The 24,270-nt window shown below is 41.3% G+C and overlaps 1 protein-coding gene across 1 annotated transcript in view; it reads right to left on the bottom strand.

Moving 5' to 3' along the window:
• The window catches only part of pgap1 (post-GPI attachment to proteins inositol deacylase 1), a 319,938-nt gene that overhangs the window by 38,904 nt on the left and 256,764 nt on the right, over window positions 1–24,270 (bottom strand). Inside the window, exons 20-21 of the mRNA XM_051930514.1 lie at window positions 20,027–20,120; window positions 2,374–2,464 (exon numbers count right to left, since the gene is read on the bottom strand). Of these exons, the coding sequence (XP_051786474.1) occupies window positions 2,374–2,464; window positions 20,027–20,120 (185 nt within the window). The remainder of the gene's footprint in view (window positions 1–2,373; window positions 2,465–20,026; window positions 20,121–24,270) is intronic.

Below are 24,270 nucleotides of genomic sequence, written 5' to 3'. Positions count from 1 at the left end.
AACAAGGTGCTGGAAACACTGCTTAGGGATTCTGGTCCATATTGATATAACAGCATCAAACAGTTGCTGCAGATTTGTCAGCTACACATCCATGATGCAAATTTTCCACTCTACCACTCACTAAGGTTCTCTATTAGATTGAGATCTGGTGACTGTGGAGTCCATTTGAGTACAGTGAACTCATTGTCATGTTCATGAAACCAGTTTGAGATGATCTGACCTTTGTGACATGGTACATTATTCTGCTGGAAATAGCCAACAGAAGATGGGTACACTGTGGTCATAAAGAGATGGACATGGTCTTTAACAATACTCAGGTAGGTTATGGCATTTAAATAATGCTCAATTGGTACTAAGAGGCCCAAAGGTACCAAGAAAATATCCCCCACGCCATTACACCACCAGCAGACTGAACCACTGATACAAGGCAGAATGGATCCATGCTTTCATGTTGCTGACAACAAATTCTGACCCTACCATCAGAATGTTGCAGCAGAAATTCAGACTCATCAGACCAATGTTTTTTCAATCTTCAACTGTCAATTTTGGTTAGCCCGTGCGAATTGTGACCTCATTTGCCTATTCTTACCCGACAGGAGTGGTATTCAATATGGTCTCCTGTTGCTGTAGCCCATCTACTTCAAAGTTCGATGTGTTGTGCGTTCAGAGATGCTCTGTTGCATATCTCGGTTGTAATGAGTGGTTATTTCAGTTACTGTTGGCTTAATATCATCCTCAAACCAATCTGGCCATTCTCCTCTGACCTCTGGCATCAAGGCAGTTTTGCCCAAGGAACTGCCACTCAGTGGTATTTTCCCTTTTTTGGACCATTCTCTGTAAACCCTAGAGATAGATGTGCATGAAAATCCCAGTAGATAAGCAGCTTCTGAACTACTCAGAACTGGCCCGTCTGGCACCAACAACCATGCCACGTTCAAAGTAATCACCTTTCTTTCTCATTCTGATGCTCGGTTTGAAATTCAGCAGGTTGTCTTGACAATGTCTACATGTCTAAATGCATTGAGTTGCTGCCATGTAATTGACTAATTAGATATTTGCATTAACAAGCAGTTGAACAGGTGTACCTAATAAAGTGGGAGGTAAGTGTATGTATATATATTTACTTAGTGATAATTTGTACCCATTTGTTGTATTTTGCTTGTGGTTATCCAATCCAGGTGGTTCATCGTGTGGTGGGTGCAACAATATGCTATCAGCACATGCATTTAACCAGTTGCATTTACAATTGTATAAAATTAAATGTAATACTTAAATCCGTTTGCCAGTACGTTTCCTTTCTTGGGAGCAATCTCAACTAACCTAACCTATCATTATATGTAATTTTTTGTTTGAGGCACAGGGGTGGAGTGGTTAACATTGCTGCCTTTCAGCTCAGATCACATTTTTGGCTACTATATTTGGTCTAATATAGTTGGCAGATGCCAGATATAATCAATTCAAAGTTCCACCTTCCCCATTGACTTCAATACATTTTGAACAGCTTGACGAAGTTCGCAAACACTTCCATGATTTTCCTGAACTTGGCTAAGCAAAGTCCACAGGCTTCCCTCATTACTAGGACTCGGTACTATCAGCTTCCAGACAGTGTTCCGAAGAAATGAATAAGTTTTAAAAAAAATGCTACATTTCATAGCACAATATGTAGAATACAAGTCAAAAGAGGCTATACTTAAGCTTTATAGTGCACTAGTGAGGCCACATCTGGAATATTTTGTGCAGGTTTGGTTCCTGGGCTACAAAAGGTACAGAGCAGTAGTAAAAAAAAAAAAAAAAAAAAGTCCAGTCCAGGATAGATTAAAATAATGGAACCTTTTCAGTTTAAGCAAAAACATATGAAATGTTTAAAATTATGAAAGGCATTAGTACAGTGGATTCTGCCTACTGCTTTAAAATAACTTCAACAAAACCATGGGGACACATTTGGAAACTTAAGGGTAGATTTTGCACAAACTTTAGAAAGTTTTACTTTGCACAGAGAACCATAGGCACATGGAATAAGCGGCCAAGTAGTCTGGTACACAGTATGCCTTTAGAGACAGTGAAAACGTGACTTTTATTTGAAGGAATTAAGTAGATAGAATGGGTGAGTTTTCAAGAAAACTGCAATTTCCTCTGGAAACTTCATATATAATAATAATAATTATTACTTTCATACACAGAAATAACTATTCTTAGGGGTTTTCTTCTAAAAGTGAAATAAATTAAGGTTTAGTTTTTTCTTAAGCAAATGAGCTCAATTATACAGTAGCAACAAAGGTTAATTTACATTAGTTACCAACTGTATCCCAAAACTAATAATCAGAGTAAGGTATCTGGCAAGGTTAAAAAAAAAAAAAAATACTCTTCACTCACCGCAAAATGTAAAGTATAACACTAACCACAGGCAGCACCTTATATGGTTTAGCTGAAGCAACAAGGGCTTTCACTGGACTCACAATGTGTCCTAAAATAAAGAAAAAAGGTATTTCAGAGTAAATTAAATTTCTTTATAAAAATTAAATATTTTTTCTAAATCAATTAATTGAATCTAAAGATGTTAAATCATTCTGCACCAGGTTAAATAGTGCTTAATGTAGTGTACAGATCATATTACTGCTCATAAACAGCAACACACTAATAACTAATCCATGCAACCATTCTTTGAAATGCCAGTCTCTTACAGGGCCCACTCAGGCACAAAACTACATTCATTCATACCAGGCCAATTTAAAGATTTTTTTAATCAACCCTCCTTGCGCCTATAATATTTCCTCAAGGGGGAAAAAAATATAGAAGAAAAAAAAAAAATCAAGTGCATGTACAGTATATACAAAAAGAAAAAAACAATTGCATCAATCCCAAAAGAAACTATCCCAACACCAAATAAGTATTTATACCTCCACCAAAAGTATCATATATGAATAAACAAAAAACATCTACAAAGCCGTCAAATAACACAACTGCTCCTTCAATAGCTCAGCAGTGCCTAACCCTATCTTGCCTTTAGGTCCACTGATGACCCCTGCTGGCCAGCAGCTCTTTAAGTATAACCAGCAAGATTATCCAGCCAATCTGCCACCCCTGTCTACCCAACAAACCTATCCAGGTAAATGCTTGCACATTCATGCCATGCGCTGCAACATTCCCATAGCAACTTTCTATTTAAAATCAAACTCCTGCTGGTCGCGCGAGTGTAAGCCATCCAGGATGGCCAATGGGTATGTTGAGGTCAACCACACCAGTTGCCGACTCACCAGTAAGTAAGTTTCCACTATTTAGCATACAGGATCCCCATCTCTGACTCAACCTTGGTTACAATGACAAATGTCGGCCGTTTCTTCCAGTTGCACTGCACCTTAAACTGCCTGCGATCGGCAGGCTACGTGGACACCAGAGTGTGAAAATTAACACTGCTGAGGGGCCTGTACTGGCCATTATACCAGCTCCACATGTGCCCAGACCAACCATGCCTCAAAGATGGCCCAGTGTTTCTGCGGTAGCACCTTTAAAACACAAACAGTAATCACCCTATCTTTATGCGGGCGTACTTATATACTTGTAAACAATAATGTTTGATTTAATGTTACTTTTAACTTAAATTGGTAATGCATGGAGTCGCAAAATACCACATAACCATACTGAGCAATGCAGTCTTAGTAGTGTGGAAGGCTTGATAGCCAAACTGAAATACAGTACACCCCCAAAATTCGCAGAGGTTACGTTCCTAGAGCACCCGCGAATTGTGATAAAACCAGAAATTTTGGATGTGGTTAAAAAAAAAAATGCCTATTTTTATAGTTTAAACCAGTGTTTCCCAAACTCGGTCCTGGTGAACCCCTGTGGCTGCAGGTTTTTGTTCCAACCAGCTTCTGTTTTTAATTGAACTCCTGGGCTAATTAAGTGAACTGATATTTCCCAAGTTCTGTGTTTAGGGAACAATATAGAAATTAGAAAACTGAGTTTGCTTAAAAAAAATAATAAATAAAAAAAATAAATTAAAATGTACCAAGCAGTTATATAGGAATAATGTATTTTTTTTTCTTTTTAACAGTATTTTCATCTTGATTTTCATTCTACTTTTATTGCTCTTCTAATTGTTTAATTAATCCATTATTTACTCATTAGTGGGTTGGTTGCTAAAGTACTTGCAGCCTTTGATTATTTAGTGTTATTTGCCTGCGTGTCTGCTCTGCTCGTTTTAAATTGTCATTATTAAGATACAACAAAGAAAAACTGCACAGAGAAAGGGCAAAGTACAGTATAATGAAATCAACAAAAGACAGTTAAGCATTTAAATCTATAGCTAAAGCAGAAATATTTCTAAATGTCTTATAAATGTAAAAATCATGCTGCTATGCTTTTCTGAATGTCGAATAAAAGAAAGAAAAAAAAACAGCTAATTAAATGAGATCAGTGCTATCCGGTGTTGTCACTGATTAGGAATCCGGTTGGAACAAAAACATGTAGCCACAGGAGATCACCAGGACCGAGTTTGGGAAACACTGGTTTAAACACTAAATATGCCCCCAAAACACTTTAATTTCAAACTCAGCTTAATACATTACCTAAAAAAAAGAATGTAAAGGTAATCCCATATACTGCACAGTACTGTACTGCTATGTCTCCCACAGTGCTAGAATGTAAAATACAGATGTTACCGCTATATATACAGTACTGTTAATCATGCAAGCACGTTTTCATTGCCAGAAGCCTTAGAAGGTGCAGGTCCTTTCAGCGGCATCTTGGGGCTTTAACTCTTAAACTGCCACATACTTGGGGGTTAATGCATCCCTGGATGCCAAATACTTTTTTTGCTGCATTTTAAGTAAACGTCACAATTCACAAAAAAAAAAGTGAAATTTTAATGGAACACTTTTTTTCATGCAAAGAGCATCACAATTACTGCAACACTGATCATTTTACACACTGCTAATGAACTGTAAAAACTATTTAAAAAAACTACTGGAACAATAAGTACAAGGTGCAACTGATGCCATGGATGAAACTCAGTAAATCACCGAGCCAACTGCGCTTGAACTGGCTGCACTCAAGCACACAGAAGTAAGCGCTGATGCTTACAGTCTAATCTAGTGCAGCGGCTCAATCCCAGAGACAGTCAGGCTGCAGGGTGTCACGCGCTGATGCTTACAGTCTAGTCTAGTGCAGCGGCTCAATCCCAGAGACAGTCAGGCTGCAGGGTGTCACGCTTGGGTCACAGAATTGCACAGAAACACAGCAGACTGTACAGACAGGAACTTTATTCAAACACTTCAAACAAACATGTCTCTTTCAGAAGTAAAAAGAGCTCAGTATGCAGTTAGTTATCGATTAAAAGAACAGGCAAACATCATAGGGGAGCACAACGGGAGCGGGACCCACAACAGAAGCAGAGGATGTCTGGGGGAGGAGAGAGAAACAAAGCAATCAGCCAAAAAGGACAGGTGCTGTTCGGGCATTTGAGTATGTGTAGTGTCAGGTGAGAAGCATATCACGCGATAGAGCAGCCGTAAGTAAGCCCAGCAAGTAAGAGAGCATTGTGAAAGTAGTCTATCAGCGTTATTGAAGAGGGTTTTTTTTGAGGAGTGTCTGTGTCTTCTAGGGGTGTGTTCAGCCCCCCTGCTCACAAGGGGCTGGCAGTGGTCATGAGCTGGCTGCTCAACGAATGTACGGCACTGACTGATCAGCTCTCCTGCGTGCTCGCAAATGGCACTGGGAAACGACGCCAGTTGTGGTGATTTAAGGGTTAAGAGGAACAAAACGGAAAACACAAGAAGGGGATGCATCACAGTCAATCAGCAGCAAGGAGAAATGAATAACATATACAGTGCATCCAGAAAGTATTCACAGCGCATCACTTTTTCCACCTTTTGTTATGTTATAGCCTTATTCCAAAATGGATTAAATTCATTTTTTTCCTCAGAATTCTGCGCACAACACCCCATAATGACAATGTGAAAAAAGTTTACTTGAGGTTTTTGCAAATTTATTAAAAATAAAAAAACTGAGAAATCACATGTACATAAGTATTCACAGCCTTTGCTCAATACTTTGTCGATGCACCTTTGGCAGCAATTACAGTCTCAAGTCTTGTTGAATATGATGCCACAAGCTTGGCACACCTATCCTTGGCCAGTTTTGCCCATTCTTCTTTGCAGCACCTGTGTGCTTAGGGTCGTTGTCCTGCTGAAAGATGAACCGTCGCCCCAGTCTGAGGTCATGAGCGCTCTGGAGCAGGTTTTCATCCAAGATGTCTATGTACATTGCTGCAGTCATCTTTCCCTTTATCCTGACTAGTCTCCCAGTTCCTTCCGCTGAAAAACATCCCCACAGCATGATGCTGCCCACCATGCTTCACTGTAGGGATGGTGCGAGGTTTCCTCCAAACGTGACGCCTGGCATTCATACCAAAGAGTTCAATCTTTGTCTCATCAGACCAGAGAATTTTCTTTCTCATGGTCTGAGAGTCTTTCAGGTGCCTTTTGGCAAACTCCAGGCAGGCTGCCATATGCCTTTTACTAAGGAGTGGCTTCCGTCTGGCCACTCTACCATACAGGCCTGATTGGTGGATTGCTGAAGATGGTTGTCCTTCTGGAAGGTTCTCCTCTCTCCACAGAAGACCTCTTTAGCTCTGACAGAGTGACCATCGGGTTCTTGGTCACCTCCCTGACTAAGGCCCTTCTCCCCTGATCTCTCAGTTTAGATGGCCGGCCAGCTCTAGGAAGAGTCCTGGTGGTTTCAAACTTCTTCCACTTACGGATGATGGAGGCCACTGTGCTCATTGGGACCTTCAAAGCAGCAGAAATTTTCTGTAACCTTCCCCAGATTTGTGCCTCGAGACAATCCTGTCTCGGAGGTCTACAGACAATTCCTTTGACTTCATGCTTGGTTTGTGCTCTGACATGAACTGTCAACTGTGGGACCTTATATAGATAGGTGTGTGCCTTTCCAAATCATATCCAGTCAACTGAATTTACCACAGGTGGACTCCAATTAAGCTGCAGAAACATCTCAAGGATGATTAGGGGAAACAGGATGCACCTGAGCTCAATTCCGAGCTTCACGGCAAAGGCTGTGAATATTTATGTACATGTGCTTTCTCAATTTTTTTATTTTTCATAAATTTGCAAAAACCTCAAGTACACTTTTTTCACGTTGTCATTATGGGGTGTTGTGTGGAGAATTCTGAGGAAAAAAATTAATTTAATCCATTGTGGAATAAGGCTGTAACATAACAAAATGTGGAAAAAGTGATGCGCTGTGAATACTTTCCGGATGCACTCTATATATACTGATATAATACTGATGCTCTGTGTAAGAAAGGACAGAACCGGTTATACTTCCTTAGAAGGCTGGCGTCCTTCAACATCTGCAATAAGATGCTGCAGATGTTCTATCAGACGGTTGTGGCGAGCGCCCTCTTCTATGCGGTGGTATGCTGGGGAGGCAGCATTAAGAAGAAAGACGCCTCACGCCTGGACAAACTGGTGAAGAAGGCAGGCTCTATTGTTGGCATGGAGCTGGACAGTTTGACATCTGTGGCAGAGCGACGGGCGCTCAGCAGGCTCCTATCAATTATGAAAAATCCACTGCATCCACTAAACAGTGTCATCTCCACTCCATCTCCAGACAGAAGAGCAGCTTCAGCGACAGACTGAGAAGATCGTTCCTCCCCCAAACTATGCGACTCTTCAATTCCACCCGGGGGGGTAAACATTAACATTATACAATGTTATTGTCTGTTTTTTACCTGCATTATTATCAGTCTTTAATTTAATATTGTTTTTTGCATCAGTAAGGGGGCTGCTGGAGTATGTGAATTTCCCCTTGGGATTATATTATATTATATATATATATATATATATATATATATATACATACAGTAATCCCTCCTCCATCGTGGGGGTTGCGTTCCAGAGCCACTCGCGAAATAAGAAAATCCGCGAAGTAGAAACCATATGTTTATATGGTTATTTTTATATTGTCATGCTTGGGTCACAGATTTGCGCAGAAACACAGGAGGTTGTAGAGAGACAGGAACGTTATTCAAACACTGCAAACAAACATTTGTCTCTTTTTCAAAAGTTTAAACTGTGCTCCATGACAAGACAGAGATCACAGTTCAGTCTCACAATTAAAAGAATGCAAACATATCTTCCTCTTCAAAGGAGCAAACAAATCAATAGGGCTGTTTGGCTTTTAAGTATGCGAAGCACCGCGGCACAAAGCTGTTGAAGGCGGCAGCTCACACCCCCTCCGTCAGGAGCAGAGAGAGAGAGAGAGAGAGATAAAAAAATCAATACGTGCCCTTCGTGCTTTTAAGTATGCGAAGCACCGTGCAGCATGTCACTTCACGAAGCAGCTGCACAGAAGGTAGCCAACGTGAAGATAATCTTTCAGCATTTTTAGACGAGCGTCCGTATCGTCTAGGTGTGCGAACAGCCCCCCTGCTCAATCCCCCTACGTCAGGATCAGAAAAAGTCAGCGCAAGAGAGAGAGAGAGAGAGAGAGAGAGAGAGAGAGAGAAAAGTAAGCTGGGTAGCTTCTCAGCCATCTGCCAATACCGTCCCTTGTATGAAATCAACTGGGCAAACCAACTGAGGAAGCATGTACCAGAAATTAAAAGACCCATTGTCCGCAGAAATCCGCGAACCAGCAAAAAATCCGCGATATATATTTAAATATGCTTACATATAAAATCCGCGATAGAGTGAAGCCGCGAAAGGCGATATAGCGAGGGATCACTGTGTATATATATATATATATATTGTCACACACGTGCGAGTAGGAGGCAGTCAAAGAGCCTAAAGGTGAGTGAACTATCATGAGATATGGGTGTCACGTGGTACTTACCTGGATCTCTTCTTTCTACAGAAAACCCGGGTATCAAAATGGCCATGACTACGTCACTTCCGGCCATCGTCAACAACCTCACTTCCGGCTCCTAAAGACCACATCAATTCCGACTCACTTCAATGACGTTACTTCCGGTTCCTGTTCATAACGTCACTTCATGCCAACCATTTCCTTTTCCCATAATCCTGTCTGTATATAAACGACCATTTCACAAAGTAAAACTGTCAATTGTATTTTCAAATCTTGAAGACTTTTGATCTGTTTTTTTCTTTTATATTGTCTTAGGGCAATAAACCTTTTTTCTTGTCTTTTGACTTGTTTTCTCGGGTTTTTCCCACAATTGGCGTAGTCGACAAGGATTTGTTCTACAAGATGACTGAAGAACAAGACCTGAACACCATACTGTCCACTATAATGGGCGAACTCCGTACTTGAAAAGTACAGATGGGCGAGACCAGAACTCAAGTAGCGGAAGCGGAAGCCCGTGCCACCGCCTCAGTTCGGACGGAGGCCGCTCGGTCATTACCAACACAATTGACAAACTTAACTGAAGATGATGATATAGAAACATATTTTTTGGTTTTTGAGCGTACCGCTAAGCGGAATGCCTGGCCGAGGTCGGAATGGGCGTACCTACTGGCTCCCTACCTGAAGGGGTCGGCGCAGAGAGCCTATTATGATGCTTTAAAGCTTGAAGTGTTCAAGCGCTACGGCATATCTGCGGGACAGCAGGCGAATGAATGGAGGGAGTGGCAGTTTGACCCCGAGAGGCCATTGAGAACCCAGGCTTTTGAAGCTTGGGGAAAAGTATGCCGCTGGTTACGACAAGATATTAATAGCTCCCATAAGATGGCCGAGCTACTGGCATGTGAAACATTCGTGCATGCCCTCCCTGACCAGATCGCCCAGCAAGTCCATAAACATAACTTTGAGGACATGGACACATTAAACAAGATTGTGGAGCGTCACTGGGTGGCTTGTAAATCGGGGCGATCAGAACGGTTTTCTCATCGCATCCAACAGGCACCAGCCCCTGAGCTTACCCGGCAACCTCCCGTGCCTACCGTCCGTAAACGAGATAAACCATTCAACCCCCCCCACTGTTTCAAGTGTGGGGAGCTTGGACATCTATCCCCTAACTGTACTTCGGAGCCCATGGAATGCTCTTTGGCGAAGGGGGAAAGGTATTGTGCCACAGTGACTAACCCTTTATCTCTCCCATATACAGGTGCAGTTATTATAAATGGTAGAAAAGTAAGGGTGATATTTGATTCCGGGAGTAACATTTCTATTGTTGCTTCCTGTTTCGTTTTACCGCAACAATGGACTAAAGTAAAAGTGAAGTGCGAACATTGCTGCTAGTCCCACGCACTTTTCGGCGACAAGTTTGTGAGTTAGCGCATGCTCACCTTCTAGGAGCCCATTTAGGCTCCGAAAAGACATTGGAGAGGATAAAGCTCCGATTTTATTGGCCGGGGATTAATGAGGAGGTCCGGTGATTTTGTGCTTCATGTCCGGAGTGTCAACTTCGCCAGATTCCCCGACGGACTAGAGCTCCTCTCGTTCCCCTTCCCCTTATTGATATCCCGTTTGAATGAGTCGGAGTTGATCTTGTAGGACCTTTAGAACCCTCGGTAAAGGGCTTTAAATATATATTAGTCCTAGTAGATTATGCCACTCGATTCCCCAAAGCTGTTCCATTGTGCTCAGCCAATACAAAAAATATCGCACGGGAAGTAGTAGGGATATTCGCTTGTGTTGGGATCCCTAAACAGATTCTTACAGAACAAGGGACTCCCTTCACTTCGGAGACGTTCAGGGAGGTGGCTAAATTACTCCGTATAAAACATCTGAAAACGTCAGTTTATCATCCGCAAACTGACGGTTTGGTGGAACGTTTTAATCAGACGTTAAAATAGATGCTGCGCAAAATAGTTAACGAGGATGGGAGAAACTGGGATCAGTTACTTCCTCTTGTTTTGTTTGCATATCGGGAAGTCCCACAGTCTTAAACGGGTTTCTCTCCTTTTGAATTATTATATGGAAGACAACCCAGAGGTTTATTGGATATGCTAAAAGAAGGTTGGGAAGAGGAGGTCCTTCCTACTTCAAATGTTCTCGAGTATATCGCGCAATTATATGATAGATTAGAGAAAATTAGACCGATTTTAAAAGCGAATTTGGAGAGAGCACAAGCAGCGCAGTCGCGTTACTATAACCGTAACACCGCCCTCTGGGAATTCGTCCCGGGTGATCGTGTAATGGTACTTGTCCCAACTTCATATTCCAAATTATTAGTCCATTGGCAGGGTCCTTATGAAATTAAGGAAAGAAAGGGTCTCGTCGATTATTTGGTTAAACAACCCAATCGTCGACCGAATGAAAGCGTATATCATTAATTTGCTGAAACCGTGGAAGGATAGGGAACTTGATCCCTCCTCCGGCCAGCCTTGTTCTCTGTTTATGTCTCAACCCCATCTTAATTTCGGTACCGACTTGACGTCAGAACAACGACAAGATCTCAGACACGCTATCTTGTCTGTCCCCAAAGTTGTGGATGAGATTCCTGGATGTACTGCGCTGATTGTTCATGACATCATTACCGACCCTGGAGTAATTGTCAGAGAGAAACCCTATAGGCTCCTGGAGGCAAAGAAAGCGGAAGTAGAGTTGGAAATTAGGTGAATGATAGAATTAGGGGTTATTGAAGAAAGCTATAGCCCTTGGTCTAGTCCAATTGGCCTAGTTTCTAAGCCTGATGGGTCGTGGAGGTTTTGCAACGACTTCCGTCGTCTTAATCAGGTCTCTAAGTTTGATGAGTATCCCATGCCGCGAGTGGATGATTTGCTCGATCGACTGGGGAACGCACAATTCCTAACTACTCTTGACATGACGAAAGGGTATTGGCAAATTCCCTTAGCGGCCTCTGCTAAAGAAAAAAACGCATTTAGTACTCCAAGTGGACATTGGTAGTACAGGGTTCTTCCTTTTGGTTTGCACGGGGCACCAGCTACATTCCAACGTCTGGTAGACACACTGCTACGGCCCCACAATTAATTTAGTGCCGCCTACCTGGATGATGTAATCATTTATTCCGGCACATGGAAGGATCATGTAGTGCAGGTTAAAACTGTTCTCTCAATACTAGCGTTAGCAGGGCTTCATATTAATCCGAAGAAATGTTATTTTGGGTTTTGTGAAGCCAAATATTTAGGCTACCTGGTGGGCGGAGGTACTGTTAAACCACAATGCAATAAAGTAGATGCCATCATTAAGAGGCAAGTTCAAGCTTTTTTGGGGTTGGCAGGTTACTATCGCCGTTGTGCACCTCATTTCTCCAAAATTGCTGCGCCCTTATCTAGTCTCACAAAGAAACGTGCACCTTTAAAAGTGGTATGGGATGATTCGGCTGATAAAGCATTCGGTGACTTAAAGTTGGCCCTTACTTCAGCACCTGTTTTGAGATCTCCTAACTTTTCTCTGCCTCATTCTCCAGACCAATGCATTGGCCACAGGACTGGGTACCGTGCTAAGCTAATGCGTCGACGGTGCTGAACACCCCGGAATATACCTCAGCCGGAAACTGCTGGATTGGGAGACCACGTATGCTACAGTGGAGAGGGAAGCCTTGGCGATAAAGTGGGCTATTACGTCCTTAAGGTATTATCTATTGGGGCGTGAGTTCACTCTGGTGACGGATCATGCTGCTTTACAGTGGATGTCCCTTCATCGGGAGTCGAATCCACGCGTCACTAGGTGGTTTTTCGATTTACAACCTTATCGTTTTAGTGTCATTTATCGTAGAGGTTCCTTACAGGCTAATGCGGATACTCTCTCCCATGTGCACGACCTCTCGGTGCAGGTCGCCCGACCCGATGGGTCTGGGCTGAGGAGGGGGGGGGGGTCATGTCACACACGTGCGAGTAGGAGGCAGTCAAAGAGCCTAAAGGTGAGTGAACTATCGCGAGATATGGGTGTCACGTGGTACTTACCTGGATCTCTTCTTTCTACAGAAAACCCGAAGAAAAATAATGGCCTCCACTCCCGGGTATCAAAATGGCCGCGACTATATCACTTCCGGCCATCGTCAACAACCTCACTTCCGGCTCCTAAAGACCACATCAATTCCGACTCACTTCAATGACGTTACTTCCGGTTCCTGTTCATAACGTCACTTCATGCCATCCATCCATCCATCCATTTTCCAACCCGCTGAATCCGAACAAAGGGCCACGGGGGTCTGCTGGAGCCAATCCCAGCCAACACAGGGCACAAGGCAGGAACCAATCCTGGGCAGGGTGCCAACCCACCGCAGGACACACACAAACACACCCACACACCAAGCACACACTAGGGCCAATTTAGAATCGCCAACCCACCTAACCTGCATGTCTTTGGACTGTGGGAGGAAACCGGAGCGCCCGGAGGAAACCCACGCAGACATGGGGAGAACATGCAAACTCCACGCAGGGAGGACCCGGGAAGTGAACTCAGGTCCCCAGGTGTCCCAACTGCGAGGCAGCAGTGCTACCCACTGCGCCACCGTGCCGCCCCACTTCATGCCAATCATTTCCTTTTCCCATAATCCTGTCTGTATTTAAACGACCATTTCACAAAGTAAAACTGTCACTTGTATTTTCAAATCTTGAAGACTTTTGATCTGTTTTTTTCTTTTAAATTGTCATAGGGCAATATACGGGGACGGTCCCAAACCTTTTTTCTTGTCTTTTGACTTGTTTTCTCGGGTTTTTCCCACAATTGGCGTAGTCGACAAGGATTTGTTCTAAAAGATGACTGAAGAACAAGACCTGAACACATATATATTATATATATATATATATATATATATATATATATATATATATATATATACACACATACACACACACAGTTAGGTCCATAAATATTTGGACAGAGACAACTTTTTTCTAATTTTGGTTCTGTACATTTCCACAATGAATTGTAAATGAAACAACTCAGATGCAGTTGAAGTGCAGACTTTCAGCTTTAATTCAGTGGGGTGAACAAAACGATTGCATAAAAATGTGAGGCAACTAAAGCATTTTGTTAACACAATCCCTTCATTTCAGGGGCTCAAAAGTAATTGGACAATTGACTCAAAGGCTATTTCATGGGCAGGTATGGGCAAGTCCGTCGTTATGTCATTATCAATTAAGCAAATAAAAGGCCTGGAGTTGATTTGAGGTGTGGTGCTTGCATGTGGAAGATTTTGCTGTGAACAGACAAAATGCGGTCAAAAGAGCTCTCCATACAGGTGAAAGAAGCCATCCTTAGGCTGCGAAAACAGAAAAATCCCATCCAAGAAATTGCTACAATATTACGAGTGGCAAAATCTACAGTTTGGTACATCCTGAGAAAGCAAGCAAGCACTGGTGAACTCAGCAACGCAAAAAGACCTGGACGTCCATAGAAGATAACAGTGGTGGATGATCGCAGAATCATTTCCATGGTGAATAGAAACCCCTTCACAACAGCCAACCAAGTGAACAACACTCTCCAGAGGGTAGGCGTATCGATATCTAAGACTACCATAAAGAGAAGACTGCATGAAAGTAAATACAGAGGGTGCACTGCAAGGTGCAAGCCACTCATAAGCCTCAAGAATAGAAAGGCCAGAATGGACTTTGCTAAAGAACATCTAAAAAAGCCAGCACAGTTCTGGAAAAACATTATTTGGACACATGAAAACCAAGATCAACCTCTACCAGAATGATGGCAAGAAAAAAGTATGGAGAAGGCGTGGAACAGCTCATTATCCAAAGCATACCACATCATTTGTAAAACACGGTGGAGGCAGTGTGATGGCTTGAGCGTGCATGGCTGCCATTGGCACTGGGACACTAGTGTTTATTGATGATGTGACACAGGACAGAAGCAGCCGAATGAATTCTGAGGTGTTCAGAGACATACTGTCTGCTCAAATCCAGCTAAATGCAGTCAAATTGATTGGGCGACGTTTCATGATACAGATGGACAATGACCCAAAACATACAGCCAAAGCAACCCAGGAATTTATTAAAGCAAAGTAATTGGAAAATTCTTGAATGGCCAAGTCAGTCACCTGATCTTAACCCAATTGAGCATGCATTTCACTTGTTGAAGACTAAACGTCAGACACAAAGGCCCACAAACAAACAGCAACTGAAAGCCGCTGCAGTAAAGGCCTGGCAAAGAATTAAAAAGGAGGAAACCCAGCATCTGGTGATGTCCATGAGTTCAAGACTTCAGGCTGTCAAAGGTTTTCAACCAAGTATTAGAAATGAACATTTTATTTCCAGTTATTTAATTTGTCCAATTACTTTTGAGCCCCTGAAATGAAGGGACTGTGTTAAAAAAAAATGCTTTAGTTGCCTCATATTTTTATGCAATTGTTTTGTTCACCCCACTGAATTAAAGCTGAAAGTCTGCACTTCAACTGCATCTGAGTTGTTTCATTTAAAATTCATTGTGGTAATGTACAGAACCAAAATTAGAAAAAAGTTGCCTCTGTCCAAATATTTATGGACTTAACTGTATATATATATATATATATATATATATATATATATATATATATATATATATATATATATATATATATATATCCATCCATCCATCCATCCATTTTCTAACCCGCTGAATCTGAACACAGGGTCACGGGGGTCTGCTGGAGCCAATCCCAGCCAACACAGGGCACTAGGCAGGAAACAATCCCGGGCAGGGTGCCAACCCACCGCAGATATATATATATGTAATATATATCATGGTGGTCGGCTGGGGCTCATGCCCAGTCGGGACGCCTGTAGGATGGAAGGACCTGGAGAGAAGCAGCCGCCCTGGTGGGTGCTGATGCCACGGGAACAGAGCTTGGAAGCTCGTCCTTGTGGGGAACCATGGCCACTGCCAGGAGGCACCTGGATAGTTCAGAAGCCATGGTATGCAGCACTTCTACCACACCAGGAAGTACTGCCAGATCAGGAAGCAGGTACACCCGGAGTTGAGGGAGCTGGAGTTGGGTGGAAGAGGATGGAGCTTGCGAGTGGAGGAGTAGAGGTGGCAGAAGATATGGGAGAAGACTTAAAAAGAAAAGTAAAAAGGACTGAGCCTTGTGGGTAATTTGCACACTGTGTCCTGTGCAGAAGAAAAATAATAATAGAGTTTGCATTTTGCATTGGGGTATTGTATGACCACAGTGTTCAAAAGTTGATAACATTTTGAAATGGCCCCGTCTGAGAACCAAGCGGCAAGTCCAAGCCTTTCTCGGACTAGCGGGCTACTATCGCCGGTTTGTGCCCAGTTTTTCCCAGAGAGCGTCACCCTTGACAAACCTCACAAAGAAGAGGTGCCCATATCATGTAGTATGGGATGCTAAATCGAGAGCTGTATTTAGTGACTTGAAGCAGGCACTTACGTCAGCTCCAGTATTGAAAACTCCTGACTTTTCTTTACTTTTTATGTTCCAGATGGATGCTTCGGACACAGGTCTTGGAGCCGTGATGAGCCAAAGCGTTGATGGAGTTGAGCACCATGTCATGTATCTCAGTCGGAAACTGTTGGACCGCAAAATCAGGTATGCGGTGGTGGAGGGGGAAGCCCTAGCAGTTAGATGGGCAATCACCCAGCTGAGGTACTACCTCTTGGGCTGTGCGTTCACCCTGGGGATGGACCATGCGCCTCTACAGTGGATGGCCTTGCACAGGGAGTTGAACCCATGGGTCACTAAGTGGTTCTTGGACCTACAGCCGTACAAGTTTTTGGTTCTTCACCGCCAGGGTAACCTTCAGGCCAATGCCGATGCCCTTTTGAGATGCCACAACCTCTCGGCCAGGTACGTCTGACCCAATGGGTCTTGGCTGGGGGGGTGGGGGCATGTCACACACATGTGCTCGGGAGTCAACCAAATGGACCAGAAAACAGCAATTCCACACCAGGCTGGAGGGTAGTGCGTTGTGCTAAACCGCTCTCTTTTCTCTCCGCAGACCAAGTACAAGAAATCCTGCTTGTCCCAGCCCCGAGGATGTCACTTCCTGGGAATCAACTATAAAAACCCCTCATCCTTCAAACTTGGGCAGTTCTACTTTGGACTTGAATCTGTACACCATGTATTAAAACTTAAACCATTTTTGCAGCCAGGGAAACTTTATTTCACTAATTATATATTTTATATATAATTATTTTTCAGATATATTATATATTATATATATATATATATATATATATATATATATATATATATTGTGGCACGTGGCTGGGGGTGGTGCCCAGCCGGGACGCCCAGGAGGACAGGAGGAGGGCTCATTCCTCCTCCAGACCACGAGGGGGGCGGCCGCCCTGGTTCCTTTGAGGGCCACGGGTGCAGGGCTTGGAAGCCCAACCCTGCAGGGGCCTGTAGTCTCCGCCAGGGGGCGCCCCCATACCTGAAGGACCCGGAACCCCAACACTTCCGCCACACCAGGAAGTACTGGGGGGAAGAAGTTTGGGAACACCCGGAGGGCTTCCGGGAACACAGCCGGCACTTCCGCCACACAAGGGAGTGTCTAGGGAGTGTCGGGGATCACCTGGAGCCCATCCGGGCACTTATAAAAGGGGCCTCCTCCCTGCAGAGAAGGACTGGAGTCGGGTGAGGAGTGGACAAGGTTGCGAGGCAGGAGAGAGGAGGCGGCCTGACGAGCAGGCAGAGACTGAGTGAGAGCCTGGATTTTGGGGAGATTGGTGCTTTGGCACTGGGTTTGTGCACTTATTGAACTGTATTTATAATGTACAATAAACGTGTGGTGGACTTGAATATGGTGTCCGTCTGTCTGTGTCCGGGCAGCTTATCACAATATATATATATATATATATATATATATATATATATATATATATATATATATATATATATATATATATATATTATATATAAGGTACAGGAAGCAAGTAGCATATTTAAAACATTCATCAATACAGTACCATTCTGTAATCCAAGACACCAACGTCACTCATCTGGGTATTGATGCCAAGAGAGTTGTCAGCTAAGGCAAAGTCCATAGTATAAATGTGGACCGTGCTTATGAGTATTACCATCCTCGTGATTGAATCAGCAGAAAACATTCACATTTCACAAACCCAGTGGAAAATGTACAACTCGGAGCATCAACATGTATATTACAATTACAAAAACCACCAAGTTAGTAAAAACAGAACATAAATAATTGAGCAAATTTAAAGACTGTTAAAAATGAAATACTGGCTTTTAGGAGATGATAAATAAGTATAACAATTAATCGCTGAAAACTTTGCCTTTCTATAGCCAAATATTCAAATGAAAGAGAATCAGGACAGACGGAAGACAGTTACATTAAGATTATCTTTATAAAATAAAAAAAAAATTCTTCTGATTGCCCTTCTGGAAAAACTTGGAATATACTCTATGTAGGCTAGAGAAACAAACAAGGAGCAACCTTGTTCATAAGAAGGTAACCACTACTACTGTGAAAGTTTCAAATTACGTGATTTTTTTCCAGTGATTTTCAGCGGCAGACTTCATTTACATAATTTTAGCAATTAGGATGCAGTAATGGCATGCTTCAGCTATTTGTGTATACTCAGTCAGTCTAATCTGTGACTTACACCAGTAATTTATTTTAAATTGCTTGGGGCAGATTTGTGTGTGTGACACAGCTGAAAACCAATCAGTGGTCAACTAGAAGAACAATGCATACAATTTACTACGACAGGAGGAATACAGGGAGTTTTGGGTTCATCTGTTTGATGTCACATGTCTGTCATAGCACAGCAGAACTGACACAGGAAACTAAAAGGACCAAGATCATGACTGAACTGAAAGACCTCATACAGGTACCAGCACTGTCAGACAGCAAGTTAATTGGCTGTCAATACGTAGGAAGCTTGAGATAATTTGGAATTTGAATCTGTGTTAGAAAGTCATCACAGAGTCGTGTAATTTGTCACCCCTGAGAATCCCAGTTGTATAATCTGACATTCTGAAGGCAACAAGATCGAACCAACTGCAGTTTTTAAGTTTAATACACTTTCAAACTAAAAGTTGTGTAATTTGCTGTTGTAAACTTTTTAAAAAGTGAAAAATCATGTCTGCAAGTTTAAATAGGTCCTCGCATGCATAGACTGAATACAGGGAATAACAGAGACAGTAGGCTGATAAGTAAACATTTACCACCAGATATTAAGTGTAGGTAATCTTTATATAATGTAAAGCACAATCTGTCTGTTTGTCTGTTCTTTATGCACAGCTTTCTTTTTCACTTCTTGAAATTTGGCACATGATGACAACTCATAATAAGTAATGTTTCTAACATATAACTTTTGTCTTTGCCCAACAGGGGATGGCTCAGATTCAGAATAAGTGGCAATAATACTACAGTGTGATTTATCAACAAAGAAATAACTCCACTCAGGTTGTGATGATGGTGTGATGGTTAGTACACTTTTATTCTTGTTTATTACATTAAACATTTTCTTTAACCTAGTATTTCCCTCACCATTTTCGCCATGGTCCCCATATTATCTTTAGAGTTATTTATTAGAGTCAGAACTATGACGTCTCAACATTACACCATCAACTGACACTGTTTCAATATTATAGATAGCCCATAATATGGAATGAAAAGTCCGTTGAGAGGTATAAGAAAGACAACTGGGAAACCAGCTGTCTTCCACTAAATGCATTAAGGCAAAAGTTAAATCCAAGTAATCCACTTTCTCAAATAAATGCTAATTGGTATACTGCAAACGTTGACTGGTGTTATTTGGGGTTTAATTTAGTTATGAACCCTGGCTTTTCAGTAAATCAAGTGACTGCTTTAACTGAGCTTATGTAAAAACAAATCTTGCCCTGAGTGGTAGTACAGGATGTCTTTTATGTAGAATATGGAGGCCTGTACAGAAAAATATAGATGCTTATTGTTTATAACTTTGGTTACCTCTACCCTGAACATTTTTATTCTTTATGCAAGCTAGAAAAACATGATTACATTTCATATTAAATATGGTTTTTTTTTACTTTGTATGATTTAGGCAAAATTAGAAAATTTGACAAAAAATAGACTAAAATTGCTTCAAGAACAGTGGATTTACAGTGTAAAAACTTAGGGATAAGGACAAAAGTATATTAGCAAAGAAAAGTAGATAGCTGCTTAACAAAAGCACATACCTGTCTTAATCAGGAAATTCATTTGGCCTTCATAAGCTAACAGTAGATTTACTGCAATGTAGACTGGCAAAAAGGAACCATGAAAACGCATTATCTGGAATAAAAGATCAAATCAATGTTGTTTAGAAAGCTCACTAAATCATACTTTCTACACTTTGTGCTGCACAGACAAAAGTAGTATATATTGTTAACAGAACAAATGGTACCCAACTGCTGCTTAATACAAGGGAAATAAAACTTATTAAATGAAGTCAAAATTACATTTCTGAACTGATGTGCAAACTTAAACTCAATTGACTATGAATTTCAATCTAAGGTGTGCACAGAAAGTAGTAATTAAGTAAATATAAATAAGAAAGTTATAATTAATTAATTCACATTCATTAACAGCTTTTCAAAGAAGGATGCCATGGTTGGACATCAGTGGTCAACCCACTCATTATAAACTTTATGTACATGGTATGTACTGTATGTTAATATTTATAATGATTTTAAAAAAAGAACGTGAAATTGATTACCCAGGAGACGAGAAATGTTACGTAGTCAGATAGACAATCCATCATACTGTCTTCCTCAGATGGATCAATGCATACCACATATGTTAGGAGCTTTAGCACTTAGGGGATCGGATTATCTTGTTATTGTGTAAGAAAGATTCTCCTGGCATAGCATAGATTGAGTGCTTTCATCCCCCAAAATTAAATCCAAGGCGTTAATCTTGGGTGGGACTTGAACAGCAGCACAGTGGTTTCTAAAGCAGTTGTTTTACAGCTTCAAATGATTGGCTTCATTTCTTGATTAAGACACTGTCTATATGGAATCTGCAGTTTTCTAGTGTCTGACTAGGATTTGCTATAGGCAGACTGATTTCCCCCAACACTCTAAAAACATTCATGTTAAATTTATTGACACTCCAATTAGCATTTGATGAAAATGGGTGTGTGTTTGTATGCTAGGTTGGTAGCCTGTGATGAGCTCGTACACTGTCCAGGATTACCTGAAGCTCTCCATTTTATGCTGCATTGGATTGATCAGTGCTGAACCACACACTCTTAGAATGTTAAATATAACCTTAAATTATTACTATTAGTGTAATTCAAGAACAACAAAGTTGCAAAGATCCTGCACTGCCGGAATAAACACAGTACAGTGATACCTTGAGATACGAGTTTAATTCGTTCCGTGACCGAGCTCTTAAGTCAAAATGCTTGTATCTCAAATTAATTTTCCCCATTGAAATTAATTGAAATGAGATTAATTCGTGCCAGCCCCCAAAAAACCACCCCAATTTTTTGTTAAATGTTTTCAACATAAGAAAAATGTATTTATAATGAACAAATATTGTATACAAACAAAATAAAACCTAATACATAAAAGAGAATCTAAAGAAATAAACAGACATTGGCAAAGCCGATTAGCGTATTGTAATGTTTTTTTTTTTCTTTCTCTTCACTTTTGCTAAACTTAATTTTCTTTCTCGCCATGCTTTCATCAGTTTCATTTGCAGGGCGTTTCAATAGAAACCTGTCCAAGGAGCTTTGTTTAGTCCTCCCCTTTAGAATGTTTCTGAAATGAGTTAGGCAAGTGTCATTAAATAGCGCGGCTGCACGTTCAGTTTCTTTTCAGCAAAGTCTGGCGTTAGGCAAGTGACATTAAATAGCGGCGCTACAAGTTTAGTTTCATTTCAGTAAAGTCAGGCGTTAGGCAAGTGTCATTAAATAGTGCGGCTGCAAGTTCAGTTTCATTTCAGTAAAGTCAGGTGTTAGGCAAGTGACATTAAATAGCGGCGCTGCAAGTTCAGTTTCATTTCAGTAAAGTCAGGCGTTAGGCAAGTGTCATTAAATAGCGCGGCTGCACGTTCAGTTTCTTTTCAATAAAGTCAGGCGTTAGGCAAGTGTCATTAAATAGCGCGGCTGCAAGTTCAGTTTCACTTCAGTAAAGTCAGGTGTTAGGCAAGTGACATTAAATAGCGGCGCTGCAAGTTCAGTTTCATTTCAGTAAAGTCAGGCGTTAGGCAAGTGTCATTAAATAGCATGGCTGCACGTTCAGTTTCTTTTCAATAAAGTCAGGTGTTAGGCAAGTGTCATTAAATAGCGCCACTGTATGATCGTTTGTAATTTTTTCAGGGTGTTTCTTTTCTTTAAAGTTCGAAACTTTTTCCCACATTGCAAACACTTCCTTTATCTCACTTTAAGAGATAAACTCCTCCGTGATACCGATCTCCTGCAGAACCTCTTTATGTTGCTGCGTATGTAGTTCCGTCAACTCCTCTGTCGTCAGTTCCTCAGAATGTGCGGGGACAAGCTCTTTGATGGCTCGTATTTTGAATTTTGGCTTGTAACTCAAGATAAAAAATCGACCTAGTGACGGCTCATATCTCAAAAACCTCGTACATTGGGGCACTCGTATCTCAATGTATCACTGTGTAAGTGTTTTATTGTATTGTTTAACTTATAGTTGTGCTTGAAAGTTTGTGAACCCTTTAGAATTTTCTAGATTTCTGCAATAAATATGACCTAAAACATCATCAGATTTTCACTCAAGTCCTAAAAGTAGATAACGAGAAACCAGTTAAACAAAGTTAGAATTCTGTGATATAATTCAGAATTCATTGTTCCATCAATAAAGGCAAGCCGTCCTGGCCCAGATGCAGAAAAACAGGCCCAAACCATGATACTACCACAACCATGTTTTTTTTTTTTGTTCTTTATTTCGTCTTATACGATTTCTCGTATTAGAAATTTGTTAGTTTTCGCATACCCCTTGGGGTTAGAGCACAGGGTCAGCCATTGTACAGCGCCCCTGGAGCAATTACAGGTTAAGGGTCTTGCTCAAGGGCCCAGCAGAGTAGGATCTCTTTTGGCAGTGACGGGGATTCGAACCGGCAACCTTCAGGATACCAGCGCAGATCCTTAGCCTCAGAGCCACCACTCCGCCCCGTTTCACAGATGGGATAAGATTCTTCTCCAAACATAATGGTTTCATTTAAACAAAAAAGCTCTATTTTGGTCTTATCCGTCCACAAAACATTCTTCCAATAGCCTTCTGGTTTGTTCACGTGATCTTTAGCAAACTGCAGACGAGCAGCAATGTTTTTTTTGGACAGCAGTGGCTTTCTCCTTGCAACCCTGCCATGTACACCATTGTTGTTCAGTGTTCTCCTGATGGTGGACTCATGAACATGAACATTAGCCAATATGAGAGAGGCCTTCAGTTGCTTAGAAGTTACCCTGGGGTTCTTTGTGACCTCGCCAACTATTACACGCCTTACTCTTAGAGTGATCTTTGCTGGTCGACCACTCCTGGGGAGGGTAATAATGGTCTTGAATTTCCTCCATTTGTACACAGTCTGTCTGACTGTGGATTGGTGGAGTCCAAACTCTTTAGAGATGGTTTTGTAACCTTTTCCAGCCTGATGAGCATCAGCAACTCTTTTTCTGAGGTCCTCAGAAATCTCCTTTGTTCGTGCCATGATACACTTCCACAAACGTGTTGTGAAGAGCAGACTTTGATAGATCCCTGTTCTTTAAATAACACAGGGTGCCCACTCACACCTGATTGTCATCCCATTGATTGAAAACACCTGACTCTAATTTCACCTTCAAACTAACTGCTAATCCTAGAGGTTCACATACTTTTGCCACTCACAAATATGTAATATTAGATCATTTTCCTCAATAAATAAATGACCAAGTATAATATTTTTGTCTCATTTGTTTAACTGGTTTCTCTTTATCAACTTTTAGGACTTGAGTGAAAATCTGATGATATTTTAGGTCATATTTATGCAGAAATATAGAAAAATTCTAAAGGGTTCATAAACTTTCAAGCACAACTGTAGGATGATCACTAACCTAACAAATAAGAGATACACTGTCTAATATAACGTGCAAAATTAGCAGCAATGACATGACAACATAAAGATTCAATCAGCTTCAACTTTTAGTAACAATAGATCACAACATTTAAGTCATTGCACTTACCAATTCAGTGAATTTAAATAAATAAGGGATGAGAAAATTTTATGAGTGACTTCTAAATTTCACAATTTGAAATTAACCCGTTAAAAAATGTAGTTGTGGCAGATGTACAACGTATACTGAATATAATTCATACATCATTAAATGGCATCATCCTTTATTGTTACAAAGAATACAGTACAGGATGCCCAGCTTATTATAACTGCATTTTTGGTATCAATTTATCTGCATATAAAAAATTGTAGCACATTATGGCAACCAAGT

Source organism: Erpetoichthys calabaricus, chromosome 8 (assembly GCF_900747795.2).
Source record: "Erpetoichthys calabaricus chromosome 8, fErpCal1.3, whole genome shotgun sequence".
Classification (NCBI taxonomy): domain Eukaryota; kingdom Metazoa; phylum Chordata; class Cladistia; order Polypteriformes; family Polypteridae; genus Erpetoichthys; species Erpetoichthys calabaricus.
Note: the sequence above shows the minus strand (reverse complement) of the source record. Positions and strands in the feature narration are given on the sequence as shown.